This window comes from Suricata suricatta, chromosome 7 (genome assembly GCF_006229205.1).
Source record: "Suricata suricatta isolate VVHF042 chromosome 7, meerkat_22Aug2017_6uvM2_HiC, whole genome shotgun sequence".
Lineage (NCBI taxonomy): Eukaryota > Metazoa > Chordata > Mammalia > Carnivora > Herpestidae > Suricata > Suricata suricatta.
In genome coordinates, this window is record NC_043706.1 from 18,483,387 (window position 1) to 18,507,915 (window position 24,529).

General features: G+C 36.4%; 1 protein-coding gene across 1 annotated transcript in view; it reads left to right on the forward strand.

The window, feature by feature from the left end:
* OFCC1 (orofacial cleft 1 candidate 1) overlaps positions 1–24,529 on the forward strand; it is a 284,782-nt gene that overhangs the window by 90,987 nt on the left and 169,266 nt on the right. The window contains 2 exon segments of the mRNA XM_029943141.1: positions 13,537–13,800; positions 17,582–17,792. Coding sequence (XP_029799001.1) covers positions 13,537–13,800; positions 17,582–17,792 — 475 coding nt within the window.

Below are 24,529 nucleotides of genomic sequence, written 5' to 3' on the forward strand. Positions count from 1 at the left end.
GGTGGGTCTAGCTTTCCATTTGCCTTTGCCAATGTGCTTGACATGTGAGAGAAGCCATCTTGGACCCTCCAGCTCAGGTCAGCCACCACGTGAACAGCACTAAGTGGCCCCAGCTGATGCTGTGTGGAGCAGGTGAGACACTTTGCTGAACCACACCTCTTTTCTTGATCCACAGAATTGGCAGGTACAGTAAAACACTATTTCAAGCCACTAATTTTTGCATTAATATTTGTAACTGAAGAACTTATTTATTTAGCCCATTATATGACCAAGTACTATATCAAGAGATGAAGGAATAAAGAGAGGATCCTTTCTTTAAATTGTATGGTTGACTTTTACAAACTGAACCTTGTGTGCTTGATGGGAAAAAATATTTTACGTCTAAGTTCACCTTTGGATCCCCCCAAAGGCATGTGAATCTTGGCTAGTCCTTTAGTTTTACTATCTACATGTAAAAAGGCAGGTGTAGAAGATGAACATGGATAGAGAGGGGGTTGTTATGGGCTTAATTATACCTTCTAAATTTTGGCTATATTTGGAGATAAGGTCTTTAAAGTGGTAATAAGTTAAACTGAGGTCATTAGTGTGGGCCCTAATCCACGATGGCTGCTGTCCCTTAGGAAGAGGAGATGAAGACACAGGCACACACACTGGAAGACCATGTGAGGGAGACAAACTAACGTCGGCCCTGTCAACCTTGACCTTGGGTTTCTGGTCTTCAGAACTGCCAGAACATAAAGTGCTATTGTTTAGTCCACTCAGCCTGTGGTACTTTGCTATGACAGCCCAAGAAAATGAATACAGGGGCTCATAAAGAACTGGTGACAGTGAATTGTTCTTTTTTTCCCCAGTTGGAAAGAAATAGTAATGATAAACTTTAACCTTTTAGGATTCAACTTGTAAATCTGGCATATTGAAATAGGGTCTGGCTCTCCTATTCCTTGGCTTAGCCACATTATATGTGGATAAGTTTTGGCTAATTGTAGGACACACATAGATATCTCAGAAATGCCACAGAATACCTGACTTAGATTCACTGTAGTATCAGACTATTTCATGTATCTATAGAATTTTAAGGAGTCTATCAAACCAGTTAATATTTATACATCAGTGTGGCAAGGTATCATTATTATAGTAGTAGATGGGCACCATTTTTGTTTTGCTGGAGGGAAATCCAATATGAATAAAATAGCAACTTTTCAAACATGACATTTAATCCATGCATGTAAATCAAACTGAGAATCTATTATTCATTATTAAAAGGGTGGCATATTTTTATTACATTGAGAATGAAACACAAATACTGTGAAAAATTTAGTGCCTCTTCTTGAAATTTTAAGACACTTATCATGTAGTCAGCTAGCCAGTGCTGGCACTCATCTTAAAATATAGCCATGAAACTAATAAGTCTGATGTTTTATGCCTGAAAAGAGGATGCTCAATTTCAGTGAAATAGGCAAATTTATTTTTTATTTAAAGCTTCCTAAATACTTAAGATGGTAAAGTACTTCAGTAATGTTCTGATTCCAATATGTATATGAAGAATATAGTTCATATTCTTGTCATTATTAGTCATAGCCACAGTGTTCTTCCCTGAAGTGCTTTCTGAAAACTGCATATATCAGAAACTGATTAAAATGACCTAAAGTATTAATTCTTAAAATATGATGAACCCAACATTTTGCAAGAGGTTATTTTCTGTGTGACATTTAATATAAAAAATGAAATGATTTTAATAACTCATAGGATGGAGCAGTCTTTGGAAAACTAGAGTCTGAGCATGATTGCTTTTATTGATTATTGATTATTACCATTAATAATGAACAATCCTGGAATATATCATGCAGTGTTAGAAAGTTTCCCATTATATCAGTTGGAGGATGGCTTTTTTTTTTGGTCAGTTCTACAACAGGTCACTTCTGTTGGTCAAGAGGCTCCCCCCAGACTTGTGAAAACGTAATTTGCAGATGGTCTTTCCCACACGGCATGGTTGGTCACTGGGCTTTCTGCTCTTGGCAGTGGTCTGGTCCTGCTACTTACCCGTGCTCAGTACTTTAGGAAAACACTTAATCTCACTGGCCTCAGTACAATGGGAATTCAATACCTAATTCATAGGGGTTTTATTAGCACTAAATAATATAGTATATAAATTGCTTAGTACAGTGTGTTGCATGTAGGAAATAATTGTTTGCTCTAATTATTTTTACCATTATAATAATAATCCTCTGTGTAGAATGTTCTCTGTTTTCCTCTGAGTTAGGTTTCTGCAGCTCTTTAAAACATCCCTTCAAGAAGTATTAGTTAATCCATCCTTGATTTGTTTAAGACAACTCAATATCCATTAAATTTATTTGATGCTATTTTGCCTCTGCTCCTTGCTACTGAGTGAGGTGAGGGGTTCAAGGCCATCAGTGTAGAACATCACTTTATCACTGTGCCTCATCCTCTAGCAGAGAGGAAGAGTAAGGTATAATTGAGTATCTACAGTTTCTTTATTGTATGCTTAATATATATATCAATGCAAACTTCACATCACCCAATCTATTGTTAAACCCATTTTGCAGATAAGAGAAACTGAGGTTTTAGACATGAGGATTTGCCCAGATGTTTGAAGCTGAGATTGAAACCCAGGTGTGAATGATCCCACAGGGTAAACATTGAGGTTCACAATCCACCCTAAGGAAGCAACAAGAACTGATAGAGTGGTTTTCCTATATCTCCAAATTAGTCATCAATTCATATTATATTTCTTTGCATCTTTACCAGATTTATTTCTATTTCTAAAGCCAAATCTCTCTTTTTTGAGTCTCTTCCTTTGTACTTTCAGAGGACAGATTTAGTATCATATAGTAAGCTAAGATTTGGGAATGAGGTGGTTACAGTGCATGGTAAGATCTTAGGAATATTTGGTAACACTGGAGTGTAAACCTCTTCGGAGTAGGACTTGGGTCTATTTTGTTCACTGCTGTATCTCTAGCATCTGGAAATGTGGTCTCAAATATTTCTAAAATGAACAAATCAAAAGTCTCAGTGCAGACTTAGTCAACTATTGCCTGCCTTTTAGTTGAAATTTTTTTAACTTAAAAAAATTTTTTTTGTTATTTTATGCAGATTCACATTCTTTATTTTATTGAAAATGATTCTGAAGTTCCATAAATCCATCCTCACCCTGTGTGCCTATTCCCTACATCTGTTCACATCTGCTGTACTTAGAGCTAAGAATGCCCTAGTTACAAAATAGTTCTTCTCCACCTTGCATGCAATTCAACAATCAAATCATTCTGAACTCTCTAAAGAGGAGAAACTTGTTTCTATATTTGAACTCACTCACATTCAGAGGGAATATGTTTCAATATTTCGACTTCTATACAAAATGTTTTACAATTACTTTTAAGACCCTAATTCTCATATGAACACCAAGTGAAGTCACAAAGGGCTGAGTAAAGGTAAAGAATTTCTCCAAGGTCACAGGTCCTGTTAATTGCAAAGAAAAGGGCCAGTTATCCTTTCCTACCAAGCAGTTAGTCAATGACTTTTCAAGTCTCTAAAAGCTCATAGTGGAGGCAGGAAAATGCTTTCTGCTCAAACAAAACATCATTGAACTCAAGGACCAATAAGGGTCTATTTAGTCAGATCATGTCAGCGCTTTGCTTGAGATCTCCTGGTGGCTTTCCATTTTACACTTAGAATAAAATCCAAATTCCTTGTGAATTTCATCCCAGCCTCACTTTCCATTCTCTGTACACAACCAGCTCATTCTTGTTACAGGGCCAGTGAATTAGTTGTGGCTTCCTACCTACTAGGGTTCCTCCTTCAACTGTGCCATGGCAGGTTTCAGGTTAAGTATCACTTTCTCAGACTATATCTTCTTAACAGACTCGCTCCTTCTCTGGTCATTTTCTAGTACATCACTGTTTTATCTTTGTTATTTCAATATCAGTAGTGATACATCAGAACATTTATTACTATTAGAATTGTCTGATGTGTTATTGATTATCCTTTCCCACCTCAGACTATAGCTCAATGAGAATTAGAAACTTCTTTGCCTTTATTCAATCATTTTTATCCTCCATGCCAAATATGGTGCTTAAGTGCAATACAAACATTTAATAAAATATGTGGGAATGAATGAATGAATAAATGAATGTGTGGAAAGAAATAATAAAGTTGGATATCACTTTTGATATAGTGAAATCAACAATTTAGTAGCTGGAAAAACATGAGTCAATGGTTACTTTCCTAAATCTTTTTTTTCCATCACCTGTGAAATGGACTAATATCAATTAAAAGTATTAAAAGGATTGACATGATCAAATGTGATAATATGCCTTTAAAAACTTTGCAAAATAGAAAATGTGGCACAAGTATTACTATTGTCACTAGATATCTTTGGTACAAAGTGGTTGCCCAAAGGAAAAATGTTGATTAGCAATTATTGCCAAAAGTTTTCTCCTTTCCAAATGATGTATTTGTCTGCTCCTTGTAAAACCATTTGTGGTTAATTTGTTGGTCTTTGATCTAATCATGCTGCAGATGTTCAGAAATGCCATCTTTTTGTGCATTGAGGCTCAGTCACTGGGGTTTGTAAAAGTAATGGGCTGTGCCCAATTTTTCCCCAATGTGTTCAACTCTCAGGGACAACGAAGGGGAAATTTATCTGTTGCCTAACAAGGAGAAACTGAGAAGAAAATTCAACTTTTTGTTTTCACAGTAAAAAAGAAAAAGGGGGGGTTTTAGAAATCCCAGTACTGAATTTTCTAAATTAAAATATTCAATTAGATCTTGCCATCTCCCTGGAGTGAAATATTCTTAGTTGAACATTTGAGTAGCATGTAAAGAGATGAGTTATGACACATTGAGGTTGAGGTCAGGTAATGGAATTTCGATATAATGAGATGACATTCCATATATTTCCTCTTGATTTCAGTCATGTGTGATGGGACATGGAGGAAAGGTCATATTTTTTAGCCTGTAATTATTCAGGTATGAATCAGTTTGATTTTCAAGAGAAATGTGGTTGCCCTAAGCTGTGTAAGTCGTATGATCAAGGACACACAAATCTGTCTTATCTTTGTGTCCGTATTAGATGGCGATACTCAAAGTGTGGGCTGAAGGACCACCTGAATCACCTTACCTTGGCATGATTGTTAAAATTCAGATTCCCCAGACTCATGCCAAACTTATTGATTCAAGATGAGAACAAGGCCTGGAAATCTGAATTTTTCATAAGCACATTTGGGTAATTCTTATACAAATTAAATTTGGGGACTGCTAGTCTAGAGCCTTGAGGATGTCATTGTACAATTGTTGATGTTTCTCAAATGATTACAATTTGTTGTTGACAAATCAAAAAATTAGATCCAAGGACTGAAGGTTTTGAGAGGTCATAAAATTGTGACTCCATTTCAGGAAGATTTTTACCCAGAATTACTAATTTGTAAGCTATCTGGTGAATCTAGCCCTTCAGAAAGAACTCATTCTTTAAGGATCCTGGACAATGGGGTTTTATTGAAATCAAATATTTTTTCTTGGTAGGTTCCTTGTCTGCTTTCAGTGCCCAACCTCAAAGTGAACAGTTTGAGAGAACAGGCTGAAACATGCAGAGAAAGAGCCCCATCTCCTCAGTCTGTAGGAATCATGAAGGGAAGTAAATGGGACAGAGAAGAATCACCTTGAGCCTCTTCTCTGTGAATTCAAAGTAGGCTTTTTGATGTAGCACCTCTTACATCAGGAGGCATAGCATGAATGGCTCTGTAGTAGGCTGCCAAAAAGCTCCACCCTCTACATCTATTGTCTGTGCGACCTTGAGCTCAGTCTCTTTGTCTCATTTGTGTCCTCCATAAAATGGAGTTAATAATAAAATCTACTTCACAGAATTATTGTGGTGATGGAGTTGACAAGGATAAAGTGATTTAAAGGGTGCCTTGCATTTCATCGACTTTCAATAAATGTCAACTATTGACATACTACCTTTTAGGATTAAGGAAAACCAAAGAAAATCAATTTTCTAAAACAAGGAACTAGGGCTACTACATTTGCACCTGGGAGCACATGGTTTTCCAGTGGTATGGGAAGGAAGATTTTCTCTCAGATACTATAATAATCATAGCTGTTATCACCCTCTGTCCTTGGTCCCTAGTCCAAGAAAAGTTTCCAGGAGTCATTACTTTCTTTTATCTCACAGCAGAAAGACTGGGGATTAGAGCTAATTTGCCTATTTATTTATCTTGGCTAAAGGACTGGAAAGGAAAATAATGGTACTATAAAACTCTCCCTGGATCACCTAGGTTACTCTGTGCTGTGGCATCAGTTCCCATCATCTGTCCAGAGCTGTCTGCCTTGGAAAGAACAAGTTGCTATTTCTACTGCAAATTAAGTGTATTTGTTTACTTCCTGGCCTCTCCTTATTCCTGAGAATATTAGTCCTGGAAGACACTGCTTTGTTCATTTCCCAGTCTGTGGACCTGCCCCCTCGTCACCACTGTTCTCCCTCCTCTTCCACTACTAAATGCTACTACCATCAGCATTTAATAAATGGCAAAATCAAGAGCCAGAGATGGTAGGTTACCTACCTAGGTGGTCAGTTGGGACTTTATCTCATGTTTGCTTGATGCCAGAGCCCATGATTTTAATCACTAGGTTATGTAGCTTCTCTTTTAAAGTAGGGAAGCACTTAAGTAGGATGGGATTGAACAATTAGGACTGAAGTAATCCATATTTAAAGTCAAGAGAACCATTTAGGATGCATTTAGAAGAACTGGAATTAACGAAATGTACAGATAGCTCCATTGCAGACCTGCCTTGAACAACTTAAGCATTATTGAGTATTCTGCTTGTCTATAGAGGTACACATTTTATGAGGATTTGCATGTTCCTATACTATTGGCTTTGTCAGAAACCTGACAAACACCACTACATCCTTGAATGTATCTCTGGTGACTTAGACTGGTGGCTCAAAGCTCTTTGGTCTTAATAATCGTCTTTATAGAACAGTTAAGACTGAACTTGAGTAAATACAAAACAGGCCAGTGAATCAGTGTACAGTAGCTTGGTTATTCTATGGAAGCAAAAACCCCTCAAAATATCTCAGTGACTTAATACAGTAGAAGCCTTTTTTTTTTTTTTTACCTTGGCTACATGTCTACTTCGGGAAAGCTGGACATTCTGTTTTACCAATTCTCATCCTGAATCAAAGGCTGATTAAAAGATCACCATCTGGAATGTCATTTGTCACTGTGGCAAGAACAGATCAAGAGAACTCTGGAGGGTCTAGAACCAACAATAAATGGTCTGGCCGACAAGTAATACTTGTTATGTTCACTCAGTCATTGGTCAGAACTAGTTAAAGGGCCCACCCGCCCACAAAAGAGCTTGGAAGTGCAATACTACCGTATGTTTAGAAGTGTTTGAATAACAGCAAATATCAGAAATATTTGACAAACAGCATTAATGACGATATGGCTTCTTAGGAGTGATTGGAGCTTCCTAACATTTACTGTTCCCACATGCATTAATTTACCTTATGAATTGGCAAACCTTCCCGTAAGTCAGTGTAGAGTTCAGACAGAATGAACAACTGTCTTGGATAATATAGAACAGATTTCCAATAGAGCAAGGGATTGCATATAACCCTGTTTCTCAATTTTTGTGTTGTATATACCAGCAGTACTTTTATTAAGTAATCTGTATTCCTCAACAAAATTTCTAAAAATGCCCTTTTCTGAAGCCATTGTGTATATACACCATGCTTTTCTTATTACTGTTATTATTTACTTTACATTTAGGAATGTTAAAATTCTGGGAACATCTTAGTAATTTTTTTTTGAAAAATGTGTAAGTCTCCTAGTCCATGTCTGGGCCCCATCAGTATCTCTGCCTATACCTCTGTTTAAGAACCTGTAGATTAGAAATTACCACCTCAAAGGTATTGTTCAAGATAATTTGGTTATAATGAGTGAAATTTGGAAGAGGAAAAAGGATTGACTGACAAAGGCTCTTGTGAGAAAATAACAGACTCTGTGGGTTTGTGTTTGTGATGGGCAGACATTTGAGAAAATAATTTTGACTGTCCTTTATTTGTATGTATTTGATATTTTAATTATATTATTTATATTTAATTAAAATAATATATGTATTGTGAAATAATACTAGAAAGTTAGGTTGTGGTGAGGCTGCATTAGGGCTTTTAATGTGATGCTAAGGAATTACAAGTTATATGGTAAATGGAAGTTGATAATAAGATGTCATTTAGGCAAGAATCAGTCTACCCAAGAGGCAAAATGTGGAACTTCTACTTAACAGAAGTTTCTGCAAAGTTTTTGTTCTGTGCCAGAGGCCAAAGTAACTTGACGTGACCAGACCACAGAACAGCAACAAAAAAATGAAAGTAGAATTTACCATATGATATCCAAAATGCCCCAATAAGGGAATATGGATACTTGACCAAGTATGACCTTTTAAAGCCAATAATGAACTTTTTGGTTATATATCAATGATGGCCCTATATTTTTAAGACTTATCGCAGATTTTCATCAGTTTTACTATGTTAAGCTTAGGTATTATTTCCTTTTTTAAATTTTGTCCTCTTGAGGTTTTCTGAGATTCTTGGTTTTGTGGGTTGATGTCTTTCATCAATTTTGGAAAATTCTCAGCCCCTATTTTTTCCAAAATTTTTCCGCACCTTTGTTTTTCTCTTTTTCTTTCAGGACTCCAATTACATGTGTTTATTATTATACCACAGGTCTTACATGCTCTGATCTATTTTTTCTTTTTTCATTCATTTTATCTGTGTACTTCAGTTCGGATATTTTTTTTATCTCTCTTAGAATCCATCAATCCTTTGCCTGCTGTGTCCATTTCTACAGTGAAGTACACTCAATAAATTTTTCATTTCAAAATACTTTCTATTTTTAAAGATAATAATTATTTAAAAAATATTATCATTAATTATTATTTTAGAGAACTCTTAAAAAGTTTCCTCTTGGAATTTCTTCCCTTTCACTGATTCCTTCTATCTTTTCCTCTATTTCTTTATCCTAATTATGATTGCTTTAATGTCTTTGTTCATTCTATCAGCCAGGTCAGCTGTGGATCAGTCTCCATTGGCTGTTATCTTTTGTCTAAAACATGTCAAACATGTTCATATTTCTCTGGCTGCATCTTGTGCCAGACACAATGTATAAATGAGGTATAGAGATGGATGTAGAAAATATTTATCTCCCACTAAAAAGCTATCTCTGTCAGGCAGCTAAGGTGAATGGATGATCTCTCTGGTTAGAATTAAATTAGGTTGGGGTTCAGTTGTAGCTTTAGTTTTAATTCATCCTTGGCTTTCAAAAGTTTTGAGATGTAAAAGATCCCTCCTTCTAGTCAGGTTTGGTATCCAAGCACCATGTGCTTGGATGTAGGCTTCTGCCCTGCTCCCTTGCCTTGCCTGAAGATGTCTGGGCCACTGGAGATCTCCCTTTGGCTCCCACCTAGTCCCAATTACTCACGTGCTGCTGAGCACTGGATACAAGCGTTAAGGTTGAGAATTGGTAGATGGCGAGCACTCGTTCTGTGTCTGGGGCCCTGATGTATTTGATATTCCACATTAGGCCCAGATTGCTAAACATCTGGCTAGTTTCTCCGTTTACCTGCATAGTCTCCTAACCAATGACAGGTCTGCTTCTTCATCTACTCTCTAAGATTAATAGCCGCCTCTAGTCCAAGGTCATATATGAAGAGCTTACTCATGTCTGAGATTTAGTTTTCCCTAAAATTCTTTGTGTCCTAGGCCCCCAGTGGGTTCAATAATATGTCTAATTTTGTAATTTAACTGGTGTTTTTTTCTGTGTTATAGTGAGAATTGCGGTCATTTATGAACATCCTCCGCATAAGCAGAAGCCGCACTTTGAAGGTCTTCTGTTTGTGAAAACACTTTGTTAATTTTTTTATCATAAAAATAATAATCCTTTTCAGAATTTCAGAAACTCCAGAAAACTGAAAAATACCTCATCAATATGTATTTTCATCATTTTGTAAGACTTAACCTAAGCCTCTCTGAGCTGCTTCAATTTAAAGATATCTGGTGTCCAAGTGGAAAGGAGTTTACTTTCTCTTCCAATTTTCCACACGGCTTCAGCCTTCAAAATTCTTGTTTGTTTCTTGGATTTTGCATGTCCTCTACTCTTCTTTCACATGTACCATCTATCACATGGAAGGCGAAATGCACCACCCTTATGCTATACTGTGAGCTTTAAGTCTAGTGTTTTCCTTCAAAAAGTATGCTCCTTTTGGTACTCAGAAAATAAAGGTATTATTCCAAGGACATTATGGCCTCCAGCCATTGGGACTGATGAGATGGGCTGGAGGACGGCAGAGGCCCATACATCTATTACCCTCATTATATAGTATTCAATTACAAAGCTCTTGTAATTCTTGTAAAATACTCATGGAAATATCACACCATAAGACAGCTGTGGAAATATGCAGGTTTATGGAAAGGATCCTCTGAGAGATACAATGAAACTCAATGATCCTTCCTTGCTGAAGGAAAAGAATGGGTCCCAAGCTACACATTACAGAGCAACAGATCTCTCCTATGATACCGGGTGAGGGGAAGGCCCTATCAGAATAAATAAGATGAGACAACAGTTGTCAGATAGAGTAAAATCCTTTATTTGATAACATACAACTCTTATCCTCCTTTTCAATCAATATCAGTGACTAGATATTTCTTCATATATTTGTTTTTTTAGGCCTGGCAAGGTAGTTGCATATGACTCCTCTATCTTGTAAAATAGGCCACAGTGGAATTTCCTTTCTTGCATGAGGACTGGCTCCTTGTGGGCACACACTGCCCGGCATGATTAGCTTCTATTTGGCAACCTTGAACTGTTGTTCCTCATATACAAAATGCTACTGGTGTTTTACAAGGTTATAGATGAAGCTTAAACTTTGATAGGTTATTTTCTTCTTTATTAAGTAAACTGTAATCTGATTCATCTTAGAAATAATTGAAATAAAGCCTTAAAATAATAATAATAATACTAATTATGTGAATTTCATGTTTTTATGACCTTTTTTGTGTTTATTGTCCAACCTCATAGTTGTATCAATTTAGTGAGGAAGATGCTTATATGCTTGATTTTTACTGAGGAGGAAACTTCAATGCATGGAAATTTGATTTAAAGAAAAAAAAAATGACTAGCATAAGACCACAGAAACTTACTGATAGAACTGGGTCAGTACTGGTCCAATTCTTACCTTATCTCTTTTGAATGTAGACCTGAGTAAGATCAGGTTAGTAGTAGAACACTTTCAAAGGCAGGAATAAGACTAGAAGAAATTATTATAATGGCATCAATTCAGCTTTAGTTTTGAATGATGATTTAAAAGAGGTTTCTGACTCCAGTTTTCCTCCTCTTCCTTCTCAGTTAGCTCTCAGTCTCTTATCACAAAGGTTACTCACAGCCAACTAGCCAAATGAAAAGTATGGCTTGATTAAGAATCTCTTTTGTCAGTAATTTGTGTCTAATGTTTTTAGCTTTCCCATGGGCTGTTGTAGAAAATGGTAAATCTGGTTTAAATGAAACCTGATCTTGTTAATGGTTTAATAGCAGCTGCCACAGGGTTATGGTATTTTTCAACAGATGCTTCTGTTTCATTTTAAACATAAACTAAGTCTTGGAATATCTTACATAAATCATATAAAATATGCCTACACACTTTTGGCTAAATATATTGCTATAAAATAGTCTTAGGCAAGTCCCTATGTTTGTCCATTTATAATTATTCACATAGAATTTAAAAAAGAAACCCAAGCCTATGTTCTATTTAAAAAAAGATTATTCACTTTTCTGAAATTCTTTTTTAAAAGGCCAAAGGGCAGGCTCCATCTCTACATCTGGGGACCTGAACAATGATTTGGTCAATCTGATTATTTCATCCACTTTATGCCTAACATTATTTATTTAGCGTGGACAAATTGCTTATACAGTGATGTGCAGTGTAGTGTCAATGGAAATAAACAGAAATAAACCTCCTTGAAGAGGTGGACCTTGTAATAGTAATTTAAGTTATCATTATGCCTAGACTTAGTTTCTCTGGAGTGTGACAGCTCAACCATTACTTATTTATTTATTTAAATTTTAAAAATATTTGTTTGTTTATTTATTTTAAGAGAGGAGAACGAGGAAGGGGCAGAGAGAAACAGAGAGAGAGAATCCCAACCAGAATCCTCACTATCAGTGCCAATCCCAACAGGGGGCTTGATTCCACAAACCATGAAATCATGACCTGAGCCTAAATCAGGAGTTGGACGCTAAAACAACTAAGCCACTCAGATGCCCCAGTTCAACCATTTTTTAAAAAAGCATCTCTTCTGTGTAAAGTGCTTCTTTGGGGTACATGAATATTATAAGATGAGTGACAGGCAAATAAAACAATGATGGTGATAGCTGATAGATATAGTTATACAATAGAAGTAGCGGCTTAAGCAGAAGGAATTGAAAGTGCAGTATACCATGTTCAGTAACTTATTCCAAGTTTGATTCCTAAAGCTCATGAAGTGTAGACTCTTGAAGGGGCACGTTAATTTTCTTGCTTGGGTCACATTTTCATAGTGGCATGTTGCTCAATTAATTTAGGCTGGGGAGGTTATATATGTAAATGCATTCAATGGTGAACTTTTCCGTAACTTTTTTTTATCTGAGTGTAATTGACACACAATGTTTCATTCATTTCATGTGCATAAACACATGCACATGTGTGACCTGACAAGTTTAAACATGATGTTCACCACACATGTAGCTACCATCTGTCTCCATAAGACCCTGTTGCAGTGTCACTGACTACATTCCTTATGATGTGTCTTTTATTCTTGTGACTCATGCAACCCATAACTGGAAGTCTGTATCTCCCACTGTCCACCCATTTTGTTCATTCCCACCAGCCTCCTCACCTCTGGCAACCATCAGTTTGTTCTGTGTTTACTGGTTTGATTCTGATTTCTATTTGTTTCAGAATCTATGTACATGGGAACTCATATAGTATTTGTCTTTGTCTATCTAACTTACTCTCTAGGTCCATTCATGTTGTTGGAAATGGCATGATCTCATCCTTTTTTATGCCTGCATCATATTCCATCACACACACACACACACACACACACACACACACACACACACACCCCAAACCTTCCTTAAACGTTTGTCTTGCCAATCGCTCTTAGGTTGCTTCCACGTCTTGCTTACAATAAATGCTGCTGCTGTGGAAAACAGAATGGAGTTTCCTCAGAAAAGTAGAACTACCATGGAATCTAATAATTCCACTATTGGGTATTTAGTCAAAGAAACAAAAGCACTAATTTGGAAGGATATATGCACCCCTATGTTTATTGCAGCATTATTGACAATAGTGCATTTTTAAGAGCAACCAATAGAAGTAAAATCCAACTCTGTCCTTAATTCTAAATTACATATTGGTATCATTGAATGTAGCATGTTTCTGCATAGAAGCATCTCGATCTTCCTTTGTCTTGGTATCTCTCTCTAGGCACTCCCTACTAAGAAAGATGTGAAACCTGGCATGGCTTTCTTGTTTGAACTCTGTCTCCTTCGTGGAAAATATGCTTGTTTTGAATGTGTTGTGGGCTGGGCAGCCTTCCCTTTGTGTGATAACAACTTCAATGTCATGGAAGGGAAATTCAAGTGTCCTCTTCTCCGAGGACATTATGACCAGAAATTCGACAGCTTCAGGAAAATGGAAGATTTGATGTGTCTGGACTTAGACCACTGGCTGTGCAATCTCTACTTTGAGGTGTGTAATATGATTTTTTTTAATGTTTTATTTATTTTTGAGTGGGCACAAGTAGGGGAGGACAGAGAGAGAGGGACAGAGGATCTGAAGCCGGCTGACAGCAGGGAGCCTGATGTGGGACTTGAACTTACACACTGCAAGATCATGACCTGAGCCATAGTCGGACACTCAGCCGACTGAGCCACCCACATACCTCTGTCCTATGATTTTGTAAGTGGAAAACTAACTTAAAAATTTTCTAAAACTGGGGCACCTGGATGGCTCAGTTGGTTAAGCATCCAACTTCAGCTCAGGTCATGATCTCACAGTCCCTGAGTTCGAGCTCTGCATCGGGCTCTGTGCTGAGCCTGGAGCCTGCTTGAGATTCTATATCTTTCTCTTTCTCTATACCTCCCTTGCTCTCTCTCTCAAAAATAAATAAACATTAATTTTTTTCTAAAACCACTTATTTCTAGCCTTTAGCTTATTTAAAATTTCAATATGTGTCATAAATCTGTGAAAGCATTTACATATTAATGCTTTCTTAATGCTGATGAAATTTATGTCTACAAATAAGGAATAAAGTTGTAGTATTAGCAGGAAATTTAAAGATAATTTAATTCAAATTTTATGTCATGCTGCTGCTGGAACTGGTCTGTCTCATCCACTTGGTACTGGCTGATAGTGTTTCCTTAACCGATGTACTAATTGAGCTACTATTTTGTGTTGGGACCCTTGTTCTAGGGATGCAAAAGAAATGAGATCTAGTCTGTGCCTTCCTGATGCTTGCCATTTATTTGATGAGACAAGCATGTGTTCATACAGAAGATAATTAATGACCCACATTTCCACAGGATGAAAATGGCCGTCACAGAACTCCCTTTGCCAAACATATCACTTCAAAGCATGCTGTCCTTTTTACCTCAAGAATTACAAACAACCCTTGGGTGAACCCCATTTATTTGTACATATTTGGAAATTTATTTTCCAACCAAGTCTTTTAGCAGAAGTGTCATTGCATAGATTCATTCTAGGCCAATACCACGGAGGATCCAAAAAAATAACAGCGTAACTTTAGTGTAAAGCATTCCAACAGAATTTTAGTTTATTTCTATCCTCTATGTCCAAATTTATTATTTCTGATTATGATGGTTTTCCACAGTGCCTGTATCATAAAATGCAATGATTTTTTTCCTTACGTACATATTTGACATTTCCCAGTCTGTCTTCTGTCTGTCTGCTCATCTAGCTAACTAGTAGGTAGCTATCAATCTAACCTAATGTATGTATGTATGTATGTATATTGTACATATATATCACTGTACAATACATACATATGTATGTATCACTCTTATCTATCCAACTACATGATGGAACTATTAAATATGGACATTTCCAGGGAACACAGGTAGTTTTGGCTTAAAAATCAGCAGCTGTATATCCTTCTTGTGTGATGGACTTCCTGTGTCCTCTTTATTTAAGTTGAATCAACTGACATTTTTTTCCTCTTAGCTAACACGATTGTAATGTTTGGCTGAAATATTTTTTGAGATGTTAGAGGCTGCTGTTAAGAAAACAAACATAAATATAAATATGTACCTTTCTACTCATTCTGAAAATAGTTGCCATTCTGGGATAATTCTGACTGTATATTGGAATCATGTAGGAACATTTAAAAGTAGGGGTGTTGGGGTGATTCAGTCAAGTGAGTGTCCAAATTCAGCTCGGGTCATGATTTCATGGTTCGTGGGTTCGAGCCCCATGTTGGACTCTATGCTGACAGCTCGGAGCCTGGAACCTGCTTTGGATTCTGTTTGTCCCTCTCTCTCTGCCCTTTCCCTACTCATGCTCTGTCTCTCTGTCTCTCAAAAATGAACAAACATTTTAAAAAGATAAAAAATAAATAAAAATAGTATGCCCAGGTCTTGTTCTCAGAGATTTTGATTCAATTGTTTTGAGGTGGGGCATCTTATTCAGAAGTTTTTAAAAGCTTCTGCAGTTTAGAAACACTGATATAAATACATTTGAAAAGAAAGACCATTAGAAATGAAATCAAAGGAGTTATTTAAAAAAATCACCCAAATTTTAAAGAAAACTATAGATACCCCAAAACAAAATATTTCATAAGTGGATGACTTGGGTATTGCATTAGAAGATCAAGATGAAATAAACATTAAAATATAGTTATAAAAGAAAATAAATTTTGATATAGGCTTTCTAGTGAATGTGAAAGGCATCTGTAAGTTTTTACTAATTGTTACCTAAAAATCAGCATTGTGTAAATTATGACAAGGAAAGTCAGCACTGATTTTATGTCATAAAATGTCATTTGGGAAGTGCCAGTATTTATTATAAAGACATAAGTATTTTATATTTAAGGTAAATCAAGAAGTGATGTTTAAAATTTACGAGGTGAAGAAAAGTAGTTATTTGCAAAACAGCAGTAGAAAGCTTGATTTCACTAAAATCTAGTTGGTTTGAACACATTAATAAAATTTTCTTCTTTCTTTTCTGAGTCCCTTTAAAAATAGTGAAAAGTAGTATTATGATTTATCTGTTGAGCCCACTGGCCATTATTCATTACAGAATGGTTGTAATTGTCCACTGACTTTCTTATTTGGTAACAAATGTTTTCTCTCTTTATATTTCATGGGGGACCATGAGTCTTTTTAATGAGAATAGTACCATTATTCACAATAGGATTTTCTGATTGTGAGGCAGAATAAGTAGGAATGTATTTGCTTTTTTTTCATGAGGATAAAAATGAAATATTTTTATCTTGAAATCTAGTTTTCCTCTTATCTGAAATTCTTAAATATTAGGATTTTTTCCAAAGTGAGTCTTCTCAAATGCAATTTTTGAACAGGTAAATGTAATTTTTGAGTACTCCTTTTTGGAGATTCTCAGAAGAAAAGAAATAGCTTAGATTATAGAAGAGAAACGATAGGTAAATGGGAAACTAGAACAGAAAAGTCATTTCTGTAATGCAGCTTTAGGAGAAATGAAAGGAAATAAGTCAGATAAATTATGATCATTTCCCTCCCGTGTCTGTGAGTGGAAGGAAAGTGCCACATTCACAGAGACTGTGGCCGAACCAGGGTATATAGCTTAGCTGTGACCCCACATGTTCTACCATGTTGATTTTAGGGATGGATCTCAAACTCACAGCCGAGCATGGAGACTGGAGAGCAGGTCTGATTCAGCCCCTAGGGTGTACAAAAGAATACAAGAGGAGAAATTATGCAAGCAACATAGCCTTTAATTTTTTCCCAGAAAAAGCTCCTCACTTTCCTAAATATTTCACTTCCAATGTCACGGATTTCCTCTCAAGCACTTTACCATTAAAACTGTAAACATAGAGAGAAGTTAAAAAAATGCACAGTGAACACCCATACATTCACCCCTAGATTCTTCAATTTTGTCTTTTATTTCTGAACTAAAAATATTATTTCTTAGAGATAACAAATACTGAATGAATATTTGCTAACTTGATCCCAGTGTGAATATTAGACAATGTTATTTGCAAGAAGAAGTTAAAGAAAATAATAAGGTAAAACAAAGGAAAATCTAAGAACTATATAGAGCAATGGCAATATCTGAAGCAATTATGTAAATCATTAACACAATAAAATGCATTCTTTGTAAAGCTGCCAAACAAAAGCAAGTATAAGGTTTGGAAAATTGACTCAGCATTGACATTTTAGAGTTTGCAAATCGTATCATTTGTATCATTGTTCTAGGGTAAAATTTACTGCGTGTGTAATATTTTCAACAGTTAGATAAGAAATTTATCTCTTAATAGGTTATGAAACTTCCTCTGAGTTTGGATGATCAAACAACCCAGGAAAGACAGACTCTGCTTCCTCCTGAATTTCCAGTTGCTTTAATGGCTGGAGCACAAACAGAAGAATCAGGCATGGAGAATATGGCTGGCCCTTCAGAGAAACAAACACAAGAAACCATTTGTGCATCGCTGGATGGTCAGGCTAAATCTTCCCTACGCTCTGCTCAGGGTTAGTTGATTGTCTTCAGCATTCTATTACTAATGTTTCAAGTTGTGTTACATTGCAGAAAACTGAGAAAGAAGTTTTAATTATTGTATTTCTTTCTATGTCATGCGGCTTAAATAGAACATAATCATTGACAAGAACATTAGTTTTCATACCTCATAATTCTTCACTAATTATAACAGAATCTAAAATTACTCCTTGGAAACACAGGTCTTTGTCCTGTGAACTTGTAGCTCTAAAATAAAGTTCTGGAACTTTCTTGCTTGCTCACAAGAGTGGTAGCGAAAGAGAAAAATACTCTCAGAAGGAAGTTTGCAAATAATATAATTTACGTTATAAATCTGTTTTCAAAGCCTGACTTAAGCACTAAAGAAGCAAATAACATTCTTTGAACTATTTAATGTACAGAGGTTTCATTTATAGAAGGGATATATTAGAGATTACTAGTATTTTTTTGCAAAAGAATTATTTCCTTCACCAAAAGATTTACAAGATTCTTTAACAGGTTGGATCCTCTACCAGGAGCAACAGTATTTGAAGCAAGAGTATGGGATGGACTGGTAACAGCTCTAGTAACAGTAGAACTTATAGTATTACCAGCATAATACTAATATTAGAAGACTTACCAGTAATAATAATTACGTGTGATACATGTTTTTAAAACTTTTTTTTAATGCTTATTTATTTTTGAGAGTGAAAGAGTGTGACTGGGGAAGGGGCAGAGACAGAGGAAGACACAGAATCCAAAGCAGTCTCCAGGCTCTGAGCCGTCACCACGAAGCCCGACATGGGGCTCGAACTCACGGACCACGAGGTTGTGACCTGAGCCGAAGTCAGAAGCCTAACCGACTAAGCTACCCAGGTGCCCTGTGATCTATGTTTTTTATGTGCCAAGCACTATAGTATGTGCTTTATTTTTTTAGTGTGGAAATTAGCAAATGTTTTAAACATACCATACAGCAAATAACATAACATAGGCCAGTAATAGTAAACAGCTGTGTCACTTGCACGGGCATGCATGAGAGTGCATTCTCTCTCTCCCTCTCAAAATAATTAAACAGTTTTTTTTTTTAAAGTAACATTTTACATGTGATTAAAGTCACCTGTGAACTGCTTGCTGCTTATGTTCCCAACCCTCTCAGAATTCCTATTGACAGTTTTCATGTATGTTTCAATACATTTTCTACAGATGTATATAATTATCAGCAATGTATAGTGTCTTTTCTATGTTTTTAAAGGTTATGCAAGTAATCATGCTTTATATCTATTTCTGCAACTTGATTTTTCTCTCAGTTTTATCCTTGAGATTTACATAGCTCATACACACTTATATGTATTTTTGGCTTATTAATTTTATTGCTGTATAATAGCATATATAGCACCGTGCAAGGTTGTAACAAAATTTGATTATTTTTATGGTATGTGGTGCTTCAAGTTCGGCTCAGTGGTAAAGAAGATTGCAGTGTTTATTCTTGGAGATGTTTTTCTTAAGCACATGGGTGTGAATTTCACTGGTGTATATCTACCCAGGAGAGGAACCACTGAATCACAGGGCACACACTTAAGATTTGTGCCATAGTGACACATTGCCATCGAAATAGTTGTATCAATTTACCTTCCTAACAGGTGTCTAGGAATTAGGCTCGAACTCATGAAGTGTGAGATGTTGGCCAGAGCCGAAAATCAAGAGTTGGATGTTTATCTGACTGAGCCACCCAGGGTTGTCTTAAAATTATTTTACAAAATCTAACTTCATCTAGTTTTTCCCTTTTCTTCCTGAACATGACAAGGACTTTTAGTATGTTTTGCCAAACCACTAAACACCTCCATGTACTCTCACGCTATTCTTGGCTATGCTTTCAGTTCATTCTTTCATTAAACAGAAAGCTTAGTTTTTTATTTATTTTTTTAATCTCAAGAGAAAATTAATTTACTGACATGTTTGGTTAATATTTTTGCTTCATAATCTTTTTATATAGCTGTCTTCACTCTGGTTCCATTTTTCCTCTTGTTGAAAAGAATCTTTTGTAATTCATTTAGAGTTTGGGTCTATAAGTAGTAAACTCTCTTAGTCACTGTATGTCTGGCAAAGTTTTTATTCTTTCCTTACTTTTCCTCTTTTCCATCATTTGTACATGTATCCATTCTAGGATAGTAATAACTTTCCCTCACTATTTTCTCCAGTGTCTTTTTATGTCTAGTGAGGCTGATGAGAAGTTGGTGTTAAGTGGGCAGCAACGGAAGGATCTTAAGAGAAATGGTGTATTTCAATTTCTATTTTCGGAAGTTCTCTCTGGTAATTTTTAGGAGGGCTTATCTGAAGAGGCATGTCTAAAATTAGATCAGTTAATAAAAATTTAGATCAGTGCCAGCCACAGAAGAGGGTCTGAATTAAGGCAGCAATAGTAAGTTGGAGAAGAGATTATAGACTTTTCAAGTATTAAAAAGGTATGAGAATAACTATAGGACAAAGAAAACAATGTCCATGTTGATTGATTAGATATTGATGGTGAGGAATAATTAAGAATGATTCCTAATATTTTGGCATGTGTAGACATGAATATTAACCAGCAGATAGCATGAAATAAAGGAAGAAGGATAAGATTAGAGGGGGGAAAAGCCATGAGCTTGATTTTGGACCTACTGAGTTTGAGATCCCTGTGTTGTATCCAAGTAGAAATGTTTAGGAGATCTTTGGGAAAATGCTCGTGAAGCTAAGGAGAAAGATGGAAGGAAAGTAAGGAAGAAGAATGTATCCATTAGAGAGGCGTAAACACAAAGACTCTACCTGAAACTTCTATGTGGTTGAGTCCCACCATGGAGTGTGTAGAGTAAGGGCAGCGTTGGGTTGAGAGCATAGGTCAGGGAAACAGCAGTGTTTCCTGGGAAGGGTGCTGGATCTCTGCCATAATGGGTGGATCTAAAGTCTGCAGTATTTGATCTCCTAATGGCATCTGCCTTCTTGTCTTGTTCTGCCTACCAGCCGGGCAACACAGAGCTTCATACTCAACTTCTGCTGATAAATGGTTCTCGTGCCTGAAGTTGCCCAAATCCCTTGGAGATCATGCTTTGCTGAGCTGAGTAAAACTCCACTGATTGTAGGACTCAATTTCTAGAATGCCTGCTTTCTTCTTTCTCTAAGAGGTGGATTCAGTACAATCCCTGGGCTTCCATAGCCATACCTGACCTGTTTGTCTGTGAGTAAACCATTATCATCAGCTGAGATTACTAAATTACCAACCATCTTGAGACAAACAGATGTCACTTTATAGAGTTATGTATAACTGGGATGATTATGTTGAAATTTTAATTATAGAATATATATATGATGTCACTTGGCTTTAAACAAATATTTGTGAAAATACATTAGATAAGAGATACTATAGTCATCCTTATGTGCAGGGGATATGTTCCAAGAGCCTAAGCAGATGTCTGAAATTGAGGGTAGTACTGAACCCTATGTATATTATACTATGTTTTTTCCTATATATACATAGCTATGATGAAGTTTAAGTTATAAATGAGGCACAGAAAAGATTTACAACAATAACTAATAAAAAAAGTAGGACAGTTATAACAAAGAACTGTACTTAAAGTTATGTGGGTATATTTTTCTCTTTCATAATATTTTATTGGACTGTACTCACCCTTCTTCTGGTCAGGATGTGAGATCATAAAATGTTTATGTGATGAGATGCAGTGAGGTGAATGACAGGTACTGTGCTATAGCATTAGGCCACTGCTGATCTGGTGATACGTCAGAAAAATCATTTGTTTTCTACCATGCAGGTGACCATGGGTAACTGAAACCATGAAAAGCAAAACCCCAGATGGGAACACTATTGTATCTACTGAACCTAGGTAGTCAATCCCAACACTATCAAGAAAGTTGATGAAAGTGTATTGTTTCTTACATTTGAGAACTTGGATTTGCTCTACTTGTAGCCAGAGAAGATGGGTGCCTGACATCATCATCTGGTTTTGCAGGATAATGAATAGAGCTGATTGTCCTCAAAATGCACAACTTTAAGCTGAGGTTAAGCATTTTGTGTTGGAGTTTAATAAGTTTAAGATTTTAATTTTTTAAAATTTTAGGTGGATAACAATGTTATTGTCAATATACTTGGTGTGATAAGGGGAGGATGGAAAGGGGGGGTACAGAGAATGAGACTCAGGCACTGACAGTGTGAAAAAAGGCAGACAGTGCCATAAAAAGCCAGCCAATGCCAGGCAGCATCTTTCCAAATTGCTGAGGCAGTTCTATTGAGGACACTGATGGCCACTGTGGTTGAGACTTACTGTGTGTGTCTATAGGAGAATGACTTCAGCTCAATGTGTCTTCTTCATATTGAATCAGATGGTCATGCCCTCCAACAGGAGGGTCTGGGATGCCTTTGTTCTGTGAAAACAAATTATTTCAACATTAGAATATTATCTGTGTAGTTTGGGAATCTCAGATATAGAAAGGGAACCAAATGTCTAAATCTTTTCTGATGGTTGAAGATCATCAAGAATTAATACATTAAGAAATGTAGAAGAAATTATTATAATTTCACTAGATACAAAGATAGAAAGCATTTTATTTAAATACCAAGTTCAAATGTCCAGTTCAACTCAAGCCACTGTGAGGCACTAAAAAATGTGCATGTGTAATGTAGATTTCCTTCTTCTTTTCATCCTTTTCCCTTCCTTCCTGCCTTCCTACTTTCTGCCTTCCTGCCTTCCTTCCTTTCCCTTCCCTTTTCTCCCCTCCCTTCCCCTCCCCTCCCCCCTTCCTTCCTTCCTTCTTCCTTCCTTCCTTTTTCTTTCTTCCTTTCTTTCTTTCTTTCTTTCTTTCTTTCTTTCTTTCTTTCTTTCTTTCTTTCTTTCTTTTCTCTCTTTTTTCCCTTCCTTTCTTCCTCCCCTCCTTCTTTCCTTTTTTTTCTTTTTCTCTCTTCTTTGTTTTCTTTTCCTGCTAACATTTTAGGATTAAGCATGGAATTCAAAATCTTACTTTAGAATTTTTAACTTTTGAGAAAGTAGGTTCTGACTTAATAGTAATAATATTTCACTGATACTGACATTTTAACCTAGTTTTAGGATACTGAGCTGAAGACTAGAAGCAATTACACTAAGACCATTTTTCACTAGATCATTTTTGCTTTCCAGTTTTTCCTCAGGGTACTGTGGCTACATTTCCCATACCTACTGCACCATGCTCTGAACTTGGCTTTTAGAAAGCTGCCCTCAGTTCCCCTAAAAGGAAGACAGGTGATGTTCCAAGAAACATAAATACCAACACGATCAATATGAGAACACTATGTACTGTGAGTGAGAGAAAGACTTTTAAGCTTGAGGAAAATGCTTGGAAAAGGCTGATTTGCATTTGTTTGGCTCTGAGTTCAGAGACTGATGCCAGCTTCACATTCCAAGATTGCACAGGGATGCTTTGCTGCTATTCAGAAGAGATTTATACAAACCCTGAATATAACGATCTCTTCCAATACGTGTCTCTGCTACATTGCTTATATTTATTTATTTTTCTTAGAGGCTTCCTAAACATATTATTAGCAGTTAATATCCCCCATGGGTTTGTTTTCTAATATATCAGGGCTGTGCTACAGTATGTTGTTTCTGCCACTGATATGTTGCTAAGAGATTTAATAATGGGTAAACAAACACAACATGTGGTAATTCATTTCAAATTAAAAGTTTATTAAACTCTGGCTTGATGGCTTTCTGGCTATTTACAATTAAAGGAGCAAACCTTAGGGAAGGGGTGGCCATGTGATGTGTTCATGGCTGCAACGTTTCTTTCTGAAAAATATGTTTATGATCTCTCACAAGCTGTCTCACATTGACAGGCTCCATACGGAATCTGTTGAATCCACTCAAGCCCCCAAATCATGAAAAAGTGACTTTAAGATTCACTTGTGTGCACACACGCACACACACACACACACACACACACACACACACGCATACACTTTTGAGAGGATTCTGAATTTAATCCCACAGTCGGTATTTTAAGTGGTGATCAGCCTTGCAAATAGGTGGATGCCTGAGGCCAGAAAGTATTTATGAAAGGCTAGAAGAAAAGAGCCATGGCAATTTGTGCATTATTACCATCTCTTTAGGCTGTTTTACTTTTTAGGGGACAGATTAAGGACATATTTGTTATGTTTGATAATTTTGTTTTGTATGTACCTACATTGCATACACAGTGGTCTCTGGCAACATCTACATATGTTTTGTGATGCAGAATTCAATTCCAGAGAGTTTTATTGTGTAACCTCCATCAACAAACACGCTTCTAAATTCTCTGGGAATGCAAAGCAAAATAACATGCAATGCCTAACTTGCAGGGGCTTACTTGAGCCCAAGCATTCTCCTCCGCTGAGAAATAACACACACACACACACACACACACACACACACACACTCACACACGTTGAACAGATGATGGGTAGACCTACCAGCACTCTATTTACATTGCAGGACCAGTAAGCTTTCTGGGACAAACTTCAGACCTGTAAAGTGAAGCAGATACAATTGACTGAATAAGAAAGATGTTGTTAGATAAGTTAGGTGGGAAATGTACACTCTCTGTCAATCTGATTTGTTTGCTCGCTCAGTCATCTCTTTGTGGGATTCCCAGGGAGAAGGGGACCACATGGAAACACCAACTTGCTGAAAGAGAGAAACTTCTCAATGAAATTATGTAAGACATGGAAGTATACAATACAGTCTAGTACATACTA